Here is an 18,179-nt window from a genome sequence, read left to right on the forward strand (position 1 = left end):
TTATTTATTTAATTTCTTTTTGGTTCAACAATTCCACTTGCTCTTCCATTATTGATTGTAATGGGCAAACGATAAAAACCATTGCTTCTTCTGGCCGTTTTTCTGGGTATTTATTTGATAGCAGACTGCATACCGTAGGTCACGCTTGAAAAATTTAACTTTTGCCAAATCCTGTAGGCAAGCAAGCGAGTACATCTCTGTTCGATAATAGCGTATCCAAACGTACGCGCTGAAGGTCCTTCAATGAAGTCACGCCATGTATTTGGCAAGTCTGTGATATAACAGAATTAAAATCTTCTTCGAATTTGTCCATAATTCTGTTTTTAGCAGATAATTTGGGTTAGCTCGATATCTTTGTCTGTTTCGCTGGTGTGTTTCAGTTGAGACTTAAGCTGGCGGTATACTCAGTAAGAAGAAAGAATTTCAGGATTGAGAACCACCAGCGAACATGTCCACGAACACCGTTGTCGGTATACTCAGTGAGAACACCGCATCGTTTAATGTCACTCCACGCCGCTGGGGGCACAGAATAATTATGAGGCAGCTATTAACCGGGGCTGGAATCTCGCCCAGAACTCCGTCTCGCGGCTACGCCATGGATGTTGTGATAGAAAAATTATGCTTAGCCATAGCAATAAGAAACAGTAAACTGAAAATTACAAATGTACCTCTCACCCCTCCCTTAAAAGATGTGTTGTTTGCTTCACGCGAAAAGGGAACTATGCAAGACATGCCTATGAAGTGTTAGAAGCTTATAAAAGAGATGGCTCTCAAGTGTTCAGAGAGCCTTCATGCAGAAACTTTTTTTTCTGTGTGAACTCTCCTATTTGGCCAAATAAATGTTTGAACTGAATATTGTGTGAAAGTCTATTTGACTCTTCTCACCGAACTTGGAGATCTAGAGAATTTCCACCACAATGTATAAAGAGAAGGGCTACGTGACATCACAACACAAAACAACAATGGCGGCGGTGATAGAAGCACAAATGCAACAGAGACAGAGAGAGGAGTTTAAAGTGGCTTTAGTTTATCTAGCTATGCAAAAGAAGAAAAAAAGGCAAAGGAGACGGTACGTTCGCCCTCTAAATCAGAATAATATGGAGAATGGATAGTTTTGTCTGTACATTCGGCAAATACGGAATTTAGATGAGGAGGTCCACTTCTCTTATTTCCGAATGTCTGAATGTTTGATGACTTGCTGAAACAAGTAGCACCATTCATAAAACATGCGGGAACTCACAGAAATCCCATATCTACAGAAGAGAGATTGGCGTTGACTCTCCGTACATTAGCATGTGAAGTCTGCCCTCTGAACTCTCAACCGTGACGTAACCAACCATGTGTTATTTGTATCAATCGCTGGGAGGGGACAAGCGGCCAAAACCAGACTTCGTTTTTGAAGCTCATTTCCTGGTGTTGTAGTTCCTGGTTGCTCACTAGCGCCACTACGGATGGCTCCAGTATAGGTGTTTTCATATCCGGTTTCCATGTAAGTCTACGGTACAAATGCGATCAAAATACAAAGTCAATAATTTTTTCTCACAAGAACAAATAGTCATAATAGGTGTATTTTATTCGTCTTATGACTGTCCATGGGTCGATTTCATGATTTATTGCGTCATTTGGGCACAGTGCCAATATTTGTTCTGGACCAATGAGGTACAGCTTGCGTCACTTCCGTATTACTGCAGAGGACTAAGCTACAGTAGGGGCAACAGTCTATGGTCACTGGGGTGGGCGGTGGCGCTTCTTGGCCTTGACATTGCGGCTCCGGCCACGGTCCACCTGTGCGAAGTCAGAAAATGCAGGCATCCCATTTCGTGGTGATTTCATTATGGCGTGTGCTATTTACAGCTGCACTAGACGACCATAAAATAATCCTCCTCTTAAGTTTTTCGGTAGCCGAGTCATTTTTACTATTTCCTTTAGCCTACTTAACCAAATAATTACTTGGCAGAAAGCGTAATCAGCTAACGCTTATTTGCTATATGTGGTAGTCCAGTAGCCTATGCTAAAACAGTTCGCAACTTCGGCTACCAAGCCATTTGACTAGCTAGCTAACCCTAACCGGCAAATATTCCATCTGTCAAACGTGTTTGACGGCTTGTCAGTCGTGTACATTCCGTAAATGTCTACCTGGGCTATGCTGCACGAATGTGACAAAGCTAGAAGCTAGCAAGAAAATAATAATAATTAGAAATTCAATGTACATTATTTTTGTCTTTATGCAACAGGTGGAAAACTTGCTCTTCAAAGTGCGTTGTCATATTTACACGCCTGTAAATCAGTTATTAAAATACTTGGTAGATTTGTTAATCAGAGCTGACAGTGTTAATTTTTATTCGGTAAAAAGTGACTTGCGAACGATCGGTCAGCTAGCGTCACCCAGCAAGTAAACACCACAAACGGCGATGGAGTAGTAGCAGTTAATGGCTCATTGACTGACTGTGGCGAAAACCTACGACGATAACTTGCTTGGTTAACAGCAGGTCTACCAGACAGTTATATAAAAATTAGCCTAGTCAAATCACCAGTAGTCTACACATCTCTGATTGATTGACCATCAGTGCAGTCGATGTTCCCCTGTAGTTCATATTGCTAATGCGTGAGCTAACCACGGATAGCTTACCTAGCTCACTGGCAAGCTGATAAGCTAGCTAAGCATATTCGTTTTGCCGAGAAACATAAATTGAAGATAACTGAACATAATTGTATTATTAATGTCATACATATAACGTGATTACATGACACAGTACAGTCACGGATGGAAATTAAACTCCGTAAACATTTGATCATATATTTTAAAACATAACGGCAGACAGTCAGCTAGCCTCAAGTTTGTTCTGCAATCGTTCGTTCAGGTTGATGGGCTTTTCCGCACCGGACTGTCAATCACATTGTAAAAATCACAAGACCGCTTAACTCTATGGTTTTGGCTCCAAATCGAGAACATGGCCGCGCCCGCCATTGAGCTTCAAAACGTGTTTTACAGACCCACGGAGAGGCAATGGGTGACGTCACAGTAGCTTTGTCCATATTTTTTACAGTCTCTGGGAGGGGAAGGTCGGAGAACAAGAAAGACATTTTCTAAAAGTTCTCCCTGGAGGCTGTCGCACACTGCACCGTGAGAACACACAACACCGCATGTTTTTGTTCTTCAGTTTTCTCATTGCATCTTTTTGCTCAAAAAGTTCTACTTCTTACTAAGTACACCGCCTGCTTTAGATTGCAGCACACACAAACAATGGGAGTGTCGGGGGGGGGGACCGGCACACTGAGACAGACAGTTAGATTTACCAATAGGGAGCCGCTGCTGGCCCCGTACGGCAGGCGAGGCTCCTCCCCTTTGCCCTGGAAAGTACATGTGTTCGTCCAGACGAATTAGACAAGTAGATGATTCAGGACAACTATATTCATAAACGTTACCATTGTCGTGCTGGTCGTCCATTTACCAACAACCCCCTCCCTGCAGTCTCATCTGCAACTACACCACCCACGACACACTGGACAATAGTGTCTATCTGGGCATTCATAAAAAAATTTTCACCACTAAAAATTTGTACTACGTCATAGCAACAAGATAAACCCAACAAAAGCCCTATGATATGCCAATGCAGCAGTGAAAACCTTGCTCACTGAATAACAAAATAAACAAGACAAATTAAAAAGGATACCATGTAATTTACTGTCAATATCTGGGACTAAATATGGAATACAACCTTACCATTGGTTTTATGCGTAGAGATGTCCCTTTCGAAACTAAGCTTTCTAATGATGTATAACATGTCTAATTTTACTTTTGGAATAGCGTTTTATATCCCAGCGTAACCAAAAGTTTGCACTCATCATCGCGTCCTTACGCATTCACTCTGTGGTAGCAGTAAAAGACACGGCGCCCAGCAAAACATTATTGATCATTTTTGTCTTTTTTGGGAAATATTATTATCTTTGTGAACTTCTGAACATGGTTAGGGCATATGTTTTTGCTAATAGACCTAGCTCATATACTGTTTTCTGGACTGTCATGAGGGGAGAACGACGGCATTGGTTCTCTGTCCCTATCTCCTTCCACTGAACACAGGTACGATTTAATTGTCCATATGTCCAAGTGTTACTGCTCAAAATATTTTGGTTATATACGTAATTTTTGAAATGGAGTGTCTTTAAATGAGTTGGTGGTATTTTACAATGAGGATATTTCACACTGTAACGTAAGTGTTCGTGGTAGCTAAGTTGTTAGCTGAGTAAGGTTTCTGTTTCAAGCACCAAATGTGACCTGAGCTGGAGCATTGCCAAAACGTGGTGTACGGTTGAAAATTGTTTTAATGTCATCCCATCCCCATACAAGAAAACATTACATGCTGTAAATACATGATTACACATTTAGGTACTGTTAAGTTACATTTTTGTTTTATGCATAAATTATGCATATTTAGTTCCTAGAGCTGGTTCATAGAATCACAACTTTTATTGAAATGTACGGCACATCAACCTGAACAAACCAAAATTTGAATGGTGTCGATTGGTAAAAAAAATGCAGAAACTACAGCTAATTTTGTGTCTATGCAGGAAAGCTAATTTAATCCTATTGTTTTGAATGGGCTTAATTGCCATTATACTGTGTCTTGATGTTTTTTGATTTCGGGCAGTCCAAATACCTGGCACAGTGGAAGAGGGTTATTTGCAGTTGTGCAGAAGTATTTGTGACGCTATAATAGTCATTTGAAATTGCAGCTTAATTAACCCCTTTGTGCAGATTTCAAATCTGCCCAATCCTTGCCCATTTATGGGGTACCCTATTTAAAGCTTTCTCACTCCAGGTGTGAGCATCACAGAGACTTGGAAAATGGCTTTTTAGTTTGTAAATACTGATATTATTACACTCTGGATCAGAGCGGTACGGTGGTGCATTTGGTAGCACTGTCGCTTCACAGCAAGAAGGTTGTGGGTTCGAATCTTGGCTTGGGGCCCTTTCTCTGTGGAGTTTGCCTATTCTCTCTGTGTCCGCATGTGTTTCCTCCAGGTACTCCGCAGTAGGCTAATTAGAGACTCTAAATTCCCCATAGGTATGAGTGTGTGAGTGAATGGTGTGTGTGTCCTGTGATAGATTGACGGCCTGTCCAGGGTTTATTCCTGCCTGTCGCCCAACGCACGCTGGGATAGGCTCCAGCACCCCCCATGACCCTGCTCAGAATGAACAGGTATAGATAATTGATGAAAGGATGGATGTCCTGGATCAAAAACTCCTTGACCACAAGTGCGTAATATCTAAGGGTGGATATGCAGATGTACTACACATTGCAAAAAGTAAGCACTGTCACTGTTACCTTGGAATCGCAAAGTCCCAGGATCTAATCCCGCCTCGGCCTCACGCAAATCTTTCATTTCTTATGCACATTTATTTGCTAACATATAATTGTCTATTGCTTTTAAACTACTGCTGTTGCAGTTATCAGAATATCAGAATCTTCAATGCATATGTTTAGCAAATGTCACGCACGGCCAGCATATGCATTTCATGACAGCACATTCATTGATTTTCTTCAACACTCACAATAACTGACCACTGTGGCATTTCTACTAACTGCTTCTTGGTGACTGTAGAAAGCGTTCTCATCAGCAAATGGCAAGTTTCTACATTCATGTTACCTCACCCTGTTCTATCTACCAACATACAAACAATTAGTATGTCTGTACTGTCTGAAACAACACATAAAAACATTACATTTCAAAACATAACTCATTTATAATTATAACTACTAGTAGTCTGTGTGAAAAAAGAAAATTTGTACAGCAGTTTTTCTATGCAATTTCACGTGTTCCTTGAACAAATGTATACAGTTGAGGCCAAATGTTTAAATGCACCTTGGATAAAGACATTAAAACTAAATTGTTCACAACTCCTCACATTTCATGTTACCATACATTTCCTGTGTTAAGTCAATTAGGGTATCTACTTTATTTCCATGAGGTAATTTCTAAATGATAACTTAGAGACAGATTTATTTCAGCTTTTATATACTATACCAGATTTTCAGTGAGTCAAAAGTTTACATACACTTTGTCAGTATTTGGTAGCATTGCCTTTTAATTGCTTAACTTGAATCAAATGCTTGGTATAGCCTTTCACAAACTTTTCACAAATATTTTGCCAAAATTTTTGCCCATTCTTCCTGACAGAACTGGTGTAACTCAGTCAGGTTTGTGGGTCTCCTTGCTCAAACATGCTTTTTCAGTTCAGTCCACATATTTTCTATGGTATTCAGGTCAGGGCTTTGTGATGGCCACTTCAATACTTTCACTTTGTTGTATTTAAGCCATTTTGTTACAACTTTGGAGGTATGCTTAAGATCATTATCCTGCTGGAAGACCCAGTTGAAACCAGGTTTTAACTTTCTAACTGATGTCTTGCAGTGTTCCTTCAGTATTTCTAGATAATCATCCTTCCTCATGATGCCATCTATTTTCTATTGAGTGCACCAGTCCCTTTTCCACTAAAACGCCCCCACAACATAATGCTGCCACCCCCATGCTTCACAGTTGGGATGATGTTTTTCGGATTAAAAGCCTCACCCTTTTTCCTCCATACATAACGCTGATCATTATGGCCGAACAGTTCAATTTTTTGTTTCACCAAAGTTTTTTCAGTCCTGGGAGTTAATTTGTGCCTCCTTCCTGAATGATGCAGTATCTGTGTGGTCCCAAGTTTTTTTTATTTGCATACAATTTGTACAGATGCTTGTGGTACCTTCAGTTGTTTGGAAATTACTCCTAAGGAGGAACTGGACTTATGGAGGTCCTCAGTTTTTTCTGAGGTCTTAGCTGAGTTGCTTGGATTTTCCCATGGTATCATGGTGGCTCTAAAGGTAGGCCCTTAAATACAGCCACAGAGCCAATTAACTCCTAATTATGACAATTAGCCAATCAGAAGGCATTACATCAATTTCTGGAATCCTCCAGACTGTTTAAAGAGACAGTCAACATGATGTATGCAAACTTTTGACCCACTGGAATTCTGATATAGTCAATTTAAAGCTGAAACAAATGTGTGTGGCACAGTGGGTAAGGAACTGCGCTTGTAACCGAAAGGTCGCAGGTTCGATTCCCGGGTAAGGACACTGCCGTTGTACCCTTGAGCAAGGTACTTAACCTGCATTGCTTCAGTATATATCCAGCTGTATAAATGGATACAATGTAAAGTGCTATGTAAAAAGTTGTGTAAGTCGCTCTGGATAGGAGCGTCTGCTAAATGCTTGTAATGTAATGTCTCTAATCAATTGTTTTAAAATTACCGCTGATGTGAACAAAGTAGATGCCCTAATTGACTTGCCAAAATAAATGTATGGAAGATAACATGAAATAACATGCATTGTTGTAAAAAACAGTTTGAAGTGTTTGAGTTTGAATATCTTTAGCCTTGGTGTATGTAAACTTTTGGCATCAACTGTACATTCAGCATTCTAAAAGCCAAGTAAGAAATTTTTAATTGTACCTTGAAATTTTGCAAATTACCATAAGTATTTCAAAGACAGATTCAGGAGAGTTTTCAGTTAACCAGTCACACTATTAGCTTATTCTGCTCATTCGTTTTAACTGGGAATACAAATTGGCAGGTTTCCATGATGTCTTGTGTTAGCCGTTTCTGGCACTCCCAAACTGCAATGTATGTCTTGATAAACCTCTTGTTAAATGTGTGTGGTATAGAAATTTAATTCTACTGAATATTTAAAAATGTGACCATGCATTCTTATTTTTAAAAAAAGTCAATGTCATTCCATATTTCCTGTTAGGTACTCAGAATGAACGTGGCAGGGAATTCAAACATGAGATGTCTCAGAGTGGATTCAGTGCAGTCTACTTGAAGGTGAGGTGCCATCAAGAGGGTCTACAAAATCTCACCATGCAAACCTTCCCTATATCAGTCATATATTCTAGGTCCAAACATGTCTTTAAAACATAAACATGTTTATCTATGATTTTAAAAAAGCTCTGTTTATGTTTTAAGTATGTTCAGCAGACAACCAAATGAAAAAATGCTTTCTGACTCCATGTCATGTCACCTAAAGTTGTGACAGCCATCTCAGATTTTTTGACAAAAAATGTTTATTGGTTGCATAGGAATTTGCTAATTAATTTGGGTCAAAGCAGCCTTTTTCATTTAAGATTGTTCTATTAATATTTTTTAAACAGAGACCCAGCAAAACCACAGCCTTTCATTAAATTTCTGAGCCCCTCAGTTTGAACATTTAACTGAATGAGTTCTTGTCCTATCTGTGCGGTGAACCTGTTTGATATGCATTTCACAGCTGCTCCTGACATGTTGCCCAGTATGGGTGCAGGTTTTTGTTTTAGCCCAGCAATAAGACACCTGATTCTACTTATCAAGGTGACTGAAGGCCATGATTAGTCAAATAGTTAAATCAGGGATAGTAGTTTTGGGCTAAAACAAAAACCTGCGCCCATACCGACCCTTTTCGGATACGATCAGACACCTCTGGTGTAATCATTGCTGAAATGAGTGTGCCTACAATGACACCTGGAGGATGACTGTTGATATTTTCTCCAGGCTTTAATTATTGGTTATTAACTTGCTTCAGAGTAAGAGTAGTGCATTTAAAATGACCACGTAAGTAATGTAAGTACCAATTCCAATAAAGGAAATGGTTGCATTTTTTGTTTGACTTCACTTTAACAAGCATTAAACGCTTCTCTTTCCAAGCATATCAAGTTCTAAAAGACTTCAATTCCCAAAGTTTTTGAATTTCAAATGTTTTTACTTTGCATTTGTTCTTCTGCAGGACACGCTGATTTTGGGATCAGTTGGTTCCTACAATTGGAAAGGGTCCCTAATTGAAGTTGCTAACGAGTCAGATTACAATGAAATTGTGGATGATAAAATGAAGGAAGACTCATATATGGGTAAGAAGTCACAAGATTCTGTAGTTAATGCTATTGTATTTTATGAGATTCTGCCCATGAGAATGTTGATTTCAGGTGGGATGCATTGACATGGTTTTGGTTGTTTTGATGTAAAATTTGAAAAACCATTGAACATTTTATTGCTTCCTTTCTATCAATGCAGGGTATTCTGTGGCAGTTGGAAAGAAAGCTAACAAGTCTCTATATTTTTCTGGAGCACCAAGGTTCCAGCATATGGGACAAGTTTTGCTTTTCCTCAAAGCCAACGAACATTGGGAAGTGAAACAGAGGAAATATGGGTCACAGGTAGGCACTGGTACTTTGCAACTCAACTTGAATTTCTGTGGTCTGAAGTGTCTACAGGTATTTGCTGCAGCCATGCTCTACACCAGTCGAGGCAACATGTATTAGGCAAGTGCAGAGGTGGGTAGAGTAGCCAAAAACTGTACTCAAGTAAAAGTATTGTTACTTTAAAATAATAATGACTCAAGTAGAAGTAAAAGTAGTCATCCAAATAATTATTTGAGTAAGAGTAAGAAAGTATCTTGTGAAAAGACTACTCAAGTACTGAGTTACTTCATATAATCTGATTTAATGTTGAAATAAGCAGAGCAAGATGAACGTAAAAATCCAAATGTCCAAAATATAAAATTGTAAATGCCTGTCCAATAGAAATAAACAAAATATAAAATAGCCATGTGCAAATTCAAATATGGCCTAAATCATATCCCTTTAAATAAAACAATACACAGGAGGTTCGTCAGAAGAGGAGGATTTTCGCTTTCTGTTGTACTCTATTAAGTCTGTATACCTCATCAGTTTGTTGGGGTGAACCCTCCGTTGACAGAAAAAATATCAATGAGGCTACAGGGATTTATCCATTAAAATAGACTCATCATCACAACAAAGAGGAGCCTGCTCAAATTCAAACAGAAACTTTATATGTGGAAAACATAATGCTTTGTCCCACCATTATTGTACCTTATGATGCACTTATATGTACTTTTAACGAGTGTAACGAGTTATATTGAATACATCGGTGCTAATCGTCGGGTCCCGTTTTGAATTATAAACTGCCGTTTTATCCTCGCCACTACCCATCTTTTCATTTAATTTGAAATACACCCCTTGCCTATGGAGTAGCCAACACAAACATGACCGGCTCCATAAATGTGGCCTAACTGAGTACCCAGCGCGAAAGTATACAGCGCGAAAATAATTAAAAAACAGACACGACTGTTTACAATGAAATGGCAACTTTATTATGGGGTTGAGAGTACACTGAAAGCTATCCAAACTGCAATTAATATTTTCCAACCTATCGTTGCCTTCCATTGTTCTTCTGACAGCAAAAAGGAGAATTCAATTGAAGTGGCTAGCTTGCAAAAAGTTGCTGATATTAGCCTACTGGTTAGTCTAGATCATAATATTTCAGTAGCCTACTACTACTTTAGTGTGAGCATCTATCGACCAGGGTTCGTTCGGTAGACAGAAAAACATCAGATTTTCAACTGTAGTCTATATAAAATAGGCGAAATATAAGTAACAACCTGTACGTAGTTATGTAGAAAAAAACGTCCTTGTTATCCTCCGGAGGTAATTTTTTCAGTACTTTCGCGATTTTTTTCTGTGCCGGGAAATATGTCAGAGGTCGCCCAGTGCTAGCTTTAGTTGCTACGGGGACGTGTATCTGCCACTGCATAGAGATTAATGGAACTTGTCTTTACTTGAGATCATATTGTAGAAGTGTCCCGTCTTGTGTATTTCAGGTTAATATGAAATGGCTGGTCCCTACTAACATTTCTAGCGATCCGTTACATATTCAACCCAAGTAGCAGGAAGCAAAATAGCCATTAAGAAGAAGCGACATTTGCACTACTTAATGTTCGCGATTATGGAATTAATTAGTATATCAATATAACTAAAATGTAGGCTATATGTATTAAGTTGGATTTTTTCCCATTTAGACAGTTATGTGTAATTTTTACAAGACTTGCATTTAAATAGGTAACGGAGTCCAGTCCGCTTGTTTAAATATGAAATAAATGCGGTAGCATTTCAGATGGTCGATAATACGTCCTCTCACTCTCACGTTATTCCCCTCAGGTTTATTACAGGAATTTTACCGATAGTTACGGCAAAGGTTAAAGGTTATGGGTCAGATGTCGTCACGAAGTGCATCCCACTCATTTAACTGTTTCTCCGTGCTACTGCACTTCCATGGTTCGGAGTGCGTAGTCCCAAGCATTGCCTGGAGTGCGTATACCGGAGCACGGTAGTGTGGAGCATGGAAGTTTGCGGTTTGGGACACAGCCTGTATGCTATGCTAATGCAATGTTCCAGCGCTCACGTCATGACTGTTGCGTGCTTCACAAAAACTATTACACTACTAACTAACGCTTACATTACAGTGTGAAATATCCACATTAATACCAGTAACCTATTTAAACACACTCAATTTCAAAAATAACGTATATAACCGAAGTATTTTGAACAGTAATAGCCTACTTACATAGCAATGATGAAATCTTATCTGTGTTCAGTAGATGGAGACAGAGACAGTAAATCAACAATACAGTTCAATTCGCTTCTGTTTTGCTCCAGAAAACGATGTCAGCTAGGTCTACCAGCAAACATGCGGCTTAGCTATGCCCAGAAGTCCTCAATAATAATAGTATTTCCCAAGAAATTACAAATAATAGTTGACCACGTTTCGTGAGTGAATGCATAAGTGAATGCGATGATAAGAAAAATTTCGGTTACGCTGACCTAAAAAACGCTACTCCAAAATTAGACATGTTATACATCGTTAGAAAGCTTATACTCTCACCCCACCCACTGAATAAATTAATTGTCAATCAAGCCAGACTGTACTAAAAAGGGCGACAACGCCGTAAACAAGGCGTGTGGTATTAGGCACAGCTATTTTGGAAGATACCCAGGCGTCACGAATGCGCGTATACTTCCCAAACGGATTGTCCAAGACAATATATGACCACTCAGTCAAATAGTTAGCTATCCACAGCCAAAACTAACCTACAACTTACCGCCACATATTTTCTCAAGTTCGAAGTTGAGTTCTTGTAGGCTGAAATGTCCACATTTCTAGGCAGACAAAGAAGGCAGCGCATAATGTAACTACTGTTTTTGTAAGTAAAACATAGTTTGAACGTGAGGCCAGGGGTGTTCTGCCTCCTACGAATCACCCGCCGTTGTTTCAGCCATTGTTCTCGCCCACTCATCCTTCTGTGTGCTGTTTCTGGCTACGTTTGATTGGTGAAACGGAGTCATGTGGGGCTATGACAGCGCCAAAGCATAGACCAGTCAGCCTCTTTGGCTGAAGTCTCTCTGAGAGAAAGAAACAAACAGAACGTGCGTTGAATAAATAAATGGGTAAAAAATAAAAGTAACGAGCGGAATGTAGCCGAATATAACGGACTAAAAGTAACATTTTTTCTTCGCAAATATACTCGAGTAAAAGTGAAAAGTATGTTGCATTAAAACTACTCTTACAAGTACAATTTATTCAAAAAATTACTTAAGTAAATGTAACGGAGTAAATATAACGCGTTACTACCCACCTCTGGGCAAGTGTAACGTCTTTGCTCAGTCAAGCGTCAGTTTGAAGCCACGTCAATTACAGACATGGCAGATGGGGAGAAGTGGATCCACAGGTCAATAGTTTATACGTCACATGTTCTGAAAGAAAATACTTCTGGAAAGGATGCACTTGTGTATCCTCACAGTGAATTATTCAATTAATTGTGGATATCACAGCACTGTCCCTGGCAGACCTGGGTCAAATGCAAATACTAATCAAATAATTTTCATTAAAAATATTTGGGGGTCCTACGAAGTAGGAACCCTATTGTTTTAATTGGTATTATATTATTATTATTGTTATTATTATTATTATTGTTTTTGTTGGTATTATTATTATTATTATTATTATTCTTTTCCTGGACTTGGTCAAATAACTCAAAGTCCTTGACTAAAAATGATATAAATTACCAGGTCAAAACTAGAGACCATGAGTAACTATGCCAGAAAGAATGACCATGATTCGTCCATAGGTGGCGCTACAGTAACCAATTCAAAACGCAAATTTCAAAATGCTGGTATTTCCACTCCGTTTGATAAAAATTAATGAAACCATGTGTACTTGTGTCATTCCTCATGAGGAACAAATATGCCTCAAGAACCGATTGGTCCGAAATTACCCATGTACATGTATGGTGCATGTCTCCCTATAGTATGTTAACAGCTAAGAGATCCATTCCAAGATGGCGGAGAAACTGGTGTTTTAAAAAAACAAAATTTAGTCATAAATTTCAAGTGCTTTCAACTTTTTACAACAATAATCTAGGGTCTGGACTGGGCATAAAGAGGGCACTACCATGTTGTAGCATGTCGGCGCAGTTGCAGATATCTCAAAAAACACCGAAATTACAGGCATTTGAAATTTGACGATTTTGGTGGGAAGCTAATCCTAATATAATGGTTTAAAACTCATCTTCTCATGAACACTTTACCTGATTCCATCACCATCACACGTGTACTCTTGGGTATTCTCTCCATCAAGGGTGATAAGGATAAGTTGTTTCGTTAAAAATTGCGTGATTTGTGGCGTGACAAAGTTAGCACTTTATGCTAATGCACATTCATATTTCAAAGTAATGTTTCTCATGAACTGTAAGTTGGATCGTCTCACGCACAGGTATGTAGATTGTCTAAAATCTTCTGTAGCAAATGAGCGACAGAAAATTTGCTGGGTTAAAAGATGACTGTTTGTAGGGCCCCGCATTGCTGATTGCAGCTATATTTGTTTTGTTGATTTAATGTATTCCTTTTATTTGAGGTATTTGTAAATCAGTGGTAAATAGAACAAATGCCTTCATTTTAAATAATGGATATAATTCAAATAATGGTTTCAAATGCTATTTTAAAGAAATTGAATTTATACATCATATTGTTCTGTGTAATTACTTCAGACACTTTAGAAATAGTTTCAAATTAAATTTTAAATATATTTAATAAAATTAGAATGTCTCAGAACTAGTCATCCCCGCTTTTGTACAGTGGTTTAAGAACTCATTTGGTGCTGCCTTCCTGAGAAATCTTCCCGGCAGAGGCAAATTGGCATATATATTTTTTTGTTTTTCTGCAGTAACTGCACAACCACCACCAGGTGGCAAGTGTGAGCACTCTAAATCATAGCTAACTGTTATGGGGCTGTTACAGGCCATTCCGGCGGTCAAGGCATTCTATTCATTTTCTATGGATAGGCCGCATGGTGCATGATTGATGCAGTTTGGCGAGTCATGTGGTACATTCCCTGGTTTTGTATTTGCATAGAATACACTGCAAATGACACGTCCAGCGCAGCTTGCCTGGCTCAAGAAACTTGGAAACTTTCGAACAAGGCTTTCCAGCTCAAATATGAATCAATATGCAGCAACTGCATCTCACCTCAAATGTTTTCAGAAACATATTTTTGTGGAATGTTTATATTAAATAAGAGAAAGTTTATCAACATATTGTTTCAGTTTTGAAAATGGGGTGCCGAAACCAACCACAGTGCACCTATCCAGGCAGGTGCTCCCAGTGCTCTGTGGTAGAACACTGTTAGCACCTGATTGGGTCGATGCATTTGTTCATATTCTGCCTATAAAATGGACAGTTTGGGAGTCTGGTGCGTCCCATACGTCCTCACCAGATTCGGAGAGAATGCAGCTTGAAGCTGAGAGTACACCTTGTGGGACTGGCATGGTGTGCTTTGTGGACTTGGCTTTTTTCCCCACAGTAATAGGTAAAAACAGGACGTGCTACATTAATGGCTAAATTTACTTTCATTTTTAACTAAATGCTTTCACAGTTTCACAACCTAGTCCACCCGGAAAGAGCAGAACACAGCCCCATTTAATATTAGGGAATCTTTGAACATTGTCGGTTAGAGCTAGCCACTACCACTAAACTTTCGTTTCTCTTCAGTAATGCTTTATTTAGACAGTTCATCGCAGCTGGCTATTAGGCATGCATACCCATTGCTTGAAGAGGCATAGAAAATCTGATGTGCTGTGTAGTGCTTATAACACAATATAACCAAAACCAACCCACTGCCAGCTTCCAAAACTTTAGTGTAGAGGTTATCACAGTTGCCCTTCAAACAGATGGCTGGGGTTGGCGTCCTGCTTGTGACTGGGATCATAACTTGTCATTGTATTGCTCATGCATTTAATCATACCTATTGAGTTTTCAACCAAATGCAAATAGCCTAAAAATACAAATATTTTTGGACTTGAACAGATAGTGGTATTCTGTCACACCTCTAACGATTAGGCTAATTCATCACTTCATTGTTTCTGTATTGTTTTTTCCTTAGTTTGTTATATTTTTGTACAATTTATTCATAGAGATAAAACCATTATTTTATTTATCATTTCACTGTCTAATTAGGAAATTAATCGCTTATAATTCAGTGATTGCAATCTCATAAAATGTCTTTTTACAGTGTACAGACATAGCCATAACACAATTGGCTGACATTTTTGAAAGTGCAATAAAAAAAGAACATGGGCATTTATATGAAACAAAAGTGTTGGCTGTGTCCTTAAATGCCAGAGGAGAGACGGATACTTTGGCACTTGGGTACAAACACCTTTGGGCAGACACAAACTTCCTGTGTTTCACTCTGTAAACTTTCATAAATTTTAAGCCATTCTTTCAGATTTAGCCTATATGTTTGTTTGAATAAAAATATCCATAAGTTTAATGTACTCCAAAAATTTAAATAAAAACATTTTTATTAGTTAGCTAGCTGGCAATTATTAACAAATAACTAGCAACTAATATGTTTCATGGCCACCTTTATTTCTGTGTTTCTCAAACAACCAGTTACGTATCACTCTGCTTCAGTGCCACTGAATTAATCTTTTATAGTCTCAATTAGATGCCAGCATCTAAAAATAGCATTCTTTTAAATTATTGCTTTTATTTGTCACTGATTCAAGGTGCACAGCTGCAACAACTACACCGTTGTAAAGCTTAGACTCATCACAATTTAATTCAAAAAACCCTGTCTCAATCGGTAAACAACTGATGAACACTTACACACACAAAAGGATATGCTTATACTTGCTTCTAAAGTTAATTTTACAAAATGTACAAGCTCTTTTTTCTACATTTGTGATTGTAAAATATTGTACATACTGTACATCCATAAATACTTTTATTGACAGGCCTAGATTTGAATGAATGATTTAGACAGTGCTTTGTATATGTGAGTAACGTGTTTTTGCAAACATATTATAGCTAAAAGAAATACATAGATATGGATTCAAACATTTGGAATAGAAGTGTTTTTAATGGGCTATTGTACACATCAGACCTATCAATTGTTTGTATGTCAGTAGAGGATATATAAGGCTAGGTAACATTCATTTGTAAATGTGGCATTGCAGGATAGCTACAGTAGCCTAGTTAAAATGTAGTTACCAGTATAGGCACAGTGGTGAATGAGACCAATTTGACTTAAAGAAAATAGATATACCTGCTATGAATAAGTCATTACCTTGTGTCAGTTTCTATACGTTACCTATCGGGCTGAGGCACACCGCAGATTTTTTTTTAACAAAATGCCGACAGCAGAACTGCATAAAGTGCGGATGTATTTTATTTGGATTTCAGTAATATAAATAAGTTTCCTACAAAGATTATACAGATGCAAAAGCAATTGTTTAAATATTTTATTTCTTGTTACCTAGCAAACCAGTGTAATGAGTTCGAGCTTTGCTTGAGGGGGGATGTAAACCTGGCACTGTCACTCGTCCAAGAGTCCCATACGCAAATGCGCTATCCAGTGAGCACCTTGTAACGTAGATGTTGGGGCTGCAAAGTTTTGTTCTTTTAAACTAGTTCCCTTCTATATATGTCTATATATGTTGTGTAAGAAAAAAAATCAGCAGGATAAATTGTCAGTTTAGAAATGCCCTCAGTTGTGACGTCACAACTGACCTCCTGTGAAAATCGGAAATTATTTTAAAATATTTCATTAACATAAACCGGCCCTGGGTTAGCCTTGTCTGAGTAGGCAGTAGACGAGCAGGGGGTAACTTAATTTTATGTGATGCTCTATGTTAAGTTATATTGTAGCATATGAAAGTGTATCGGTACATTCATGTAAACAATGTTTGTTCACTTTTCTGGAGAGGGATTGTAGGCAGGAGATTGGAGGGGCGATTGTCCCATTCTGGGTTACTTAACCAATCAATAAAGAGTATGAGAAAATGTGAATACATGTCAGTTCCCACCCAAAATGGCCTGTTCAGCTCAAAGAATACACCCGCTGGATTTATATTTTTTAAAAATGGACTGGAATATTTTTCCCTTATCAACATATTTTATTATCAACGTATTATCATTTCAACTTGGCCCTGTGTTTTTTTTAATTTTTTATCTTTCAGCAGTTTTACAGCAATTAAAAAAATTGTTGAAGAAATTATGCTATTGTCTTATTTGGCAAAACATCTTTTGAATATCAAGCCTATAGAACATTATTGGGGAAAACATGTTTGGATAGGTTTGTAAGATTCAGTATCATAGGCCTAAATATTATGTGTATTTATTTGTTTAAATGTGTGTTTGTAAATGTGAATACTATATGCTGCTTGGAAAATGTTGTCATGGGGATAATGAAGTATTCTATGTATGTATGTGTGGATGTATGTATGTACTTATGTATGGACAGTATTTAGAGTATTTTACAATCAGAAATATTGAAGATATTGAGAGCTTGTATATTTTTTTAAATGAACTTGACAAGTATAAACATATGCTTTCTGGTGTGTAAGTGTTCATCAGGTGTTTAAAACCTTCATTTAAATGATGTGTTCTTCCATGTGGCCATTTTTTACTTTCATGTGACACTTAAGTTTGAATTTCCACAATGTTTTCAGTTGGTAAGATGAAAAAACACAGGGGCAAGTTACTTGAAATAATTTACAAAACATTGGGTAGCAGCATTGCTTTGGAATACAGCATGTTTAATTAGTGTTAGCTAAGATCACCAATATTGTGTATTGTAACTTGGCCTAATTTTGATATCAGTACTTTTAATGGCAGGCCTAGATTTTGCAAGTGTTAAAGGCTTATAGTGCTTTGTATGTGTGAGTAAGCATTTGTTTTTCAGATTCTGGTATACTATCCCATAAGTAAATTCAATTAGGGAAGGGGATTTCTAAAGTACCTTTGTATTTTTTTCA

General features: G+C 38.0%; 1 protein-coding gene across 2 annotated transcripts in view; it reads left to right on the forward strand.

Annotated features, from left to right (window-relative positions):
* LOC135247708 (integrin alpha-M-like) overlaps nucleotides 1-18,179 on the forward strand; it is a 157,874-nt gene that overhangs the window by 84,061 nt on the left and 55,634 nt on the right. For both annotated transcript variants that reach the window (XM_064321478.1, XM_064321479.1), the window contains exons 10-12: nucleotides 7,791-7,864; nucleotides 8,799-8,919; nucleotides 9,083-9,225. In XM_064321478.1, coding sequence (XP_064177548.1) covers nucleotides 7,791-7,864; nucleotides 8,799-8,919; nucleotides 9,083-9,225 — 338 coding nt within the window. The remainder of the gene's footprint in view (nucleotides 1-7,790; nucleotides 7,865-8,798; nucleotides 8,920-9,082; nucleotides 9,226-18,179) is intronic.

The sequence above is a fragment of the Anguilla rostrata genome, chromosome 2 (genome assembly GCF_018555375.3).
Source record: "Anguilla rostrata isolate EN2019 chromosome 2, ASM1855537v3, whole genome shotgun sequence".
In the NCBI taxonomy this organism is placed as follows: domain Eukaryota; kingdom Metazoa; phylum Chordata; class Actinopteri; order Anguilliformes; family Anguillidae; genus Anguilla; species Anguilla rostrata.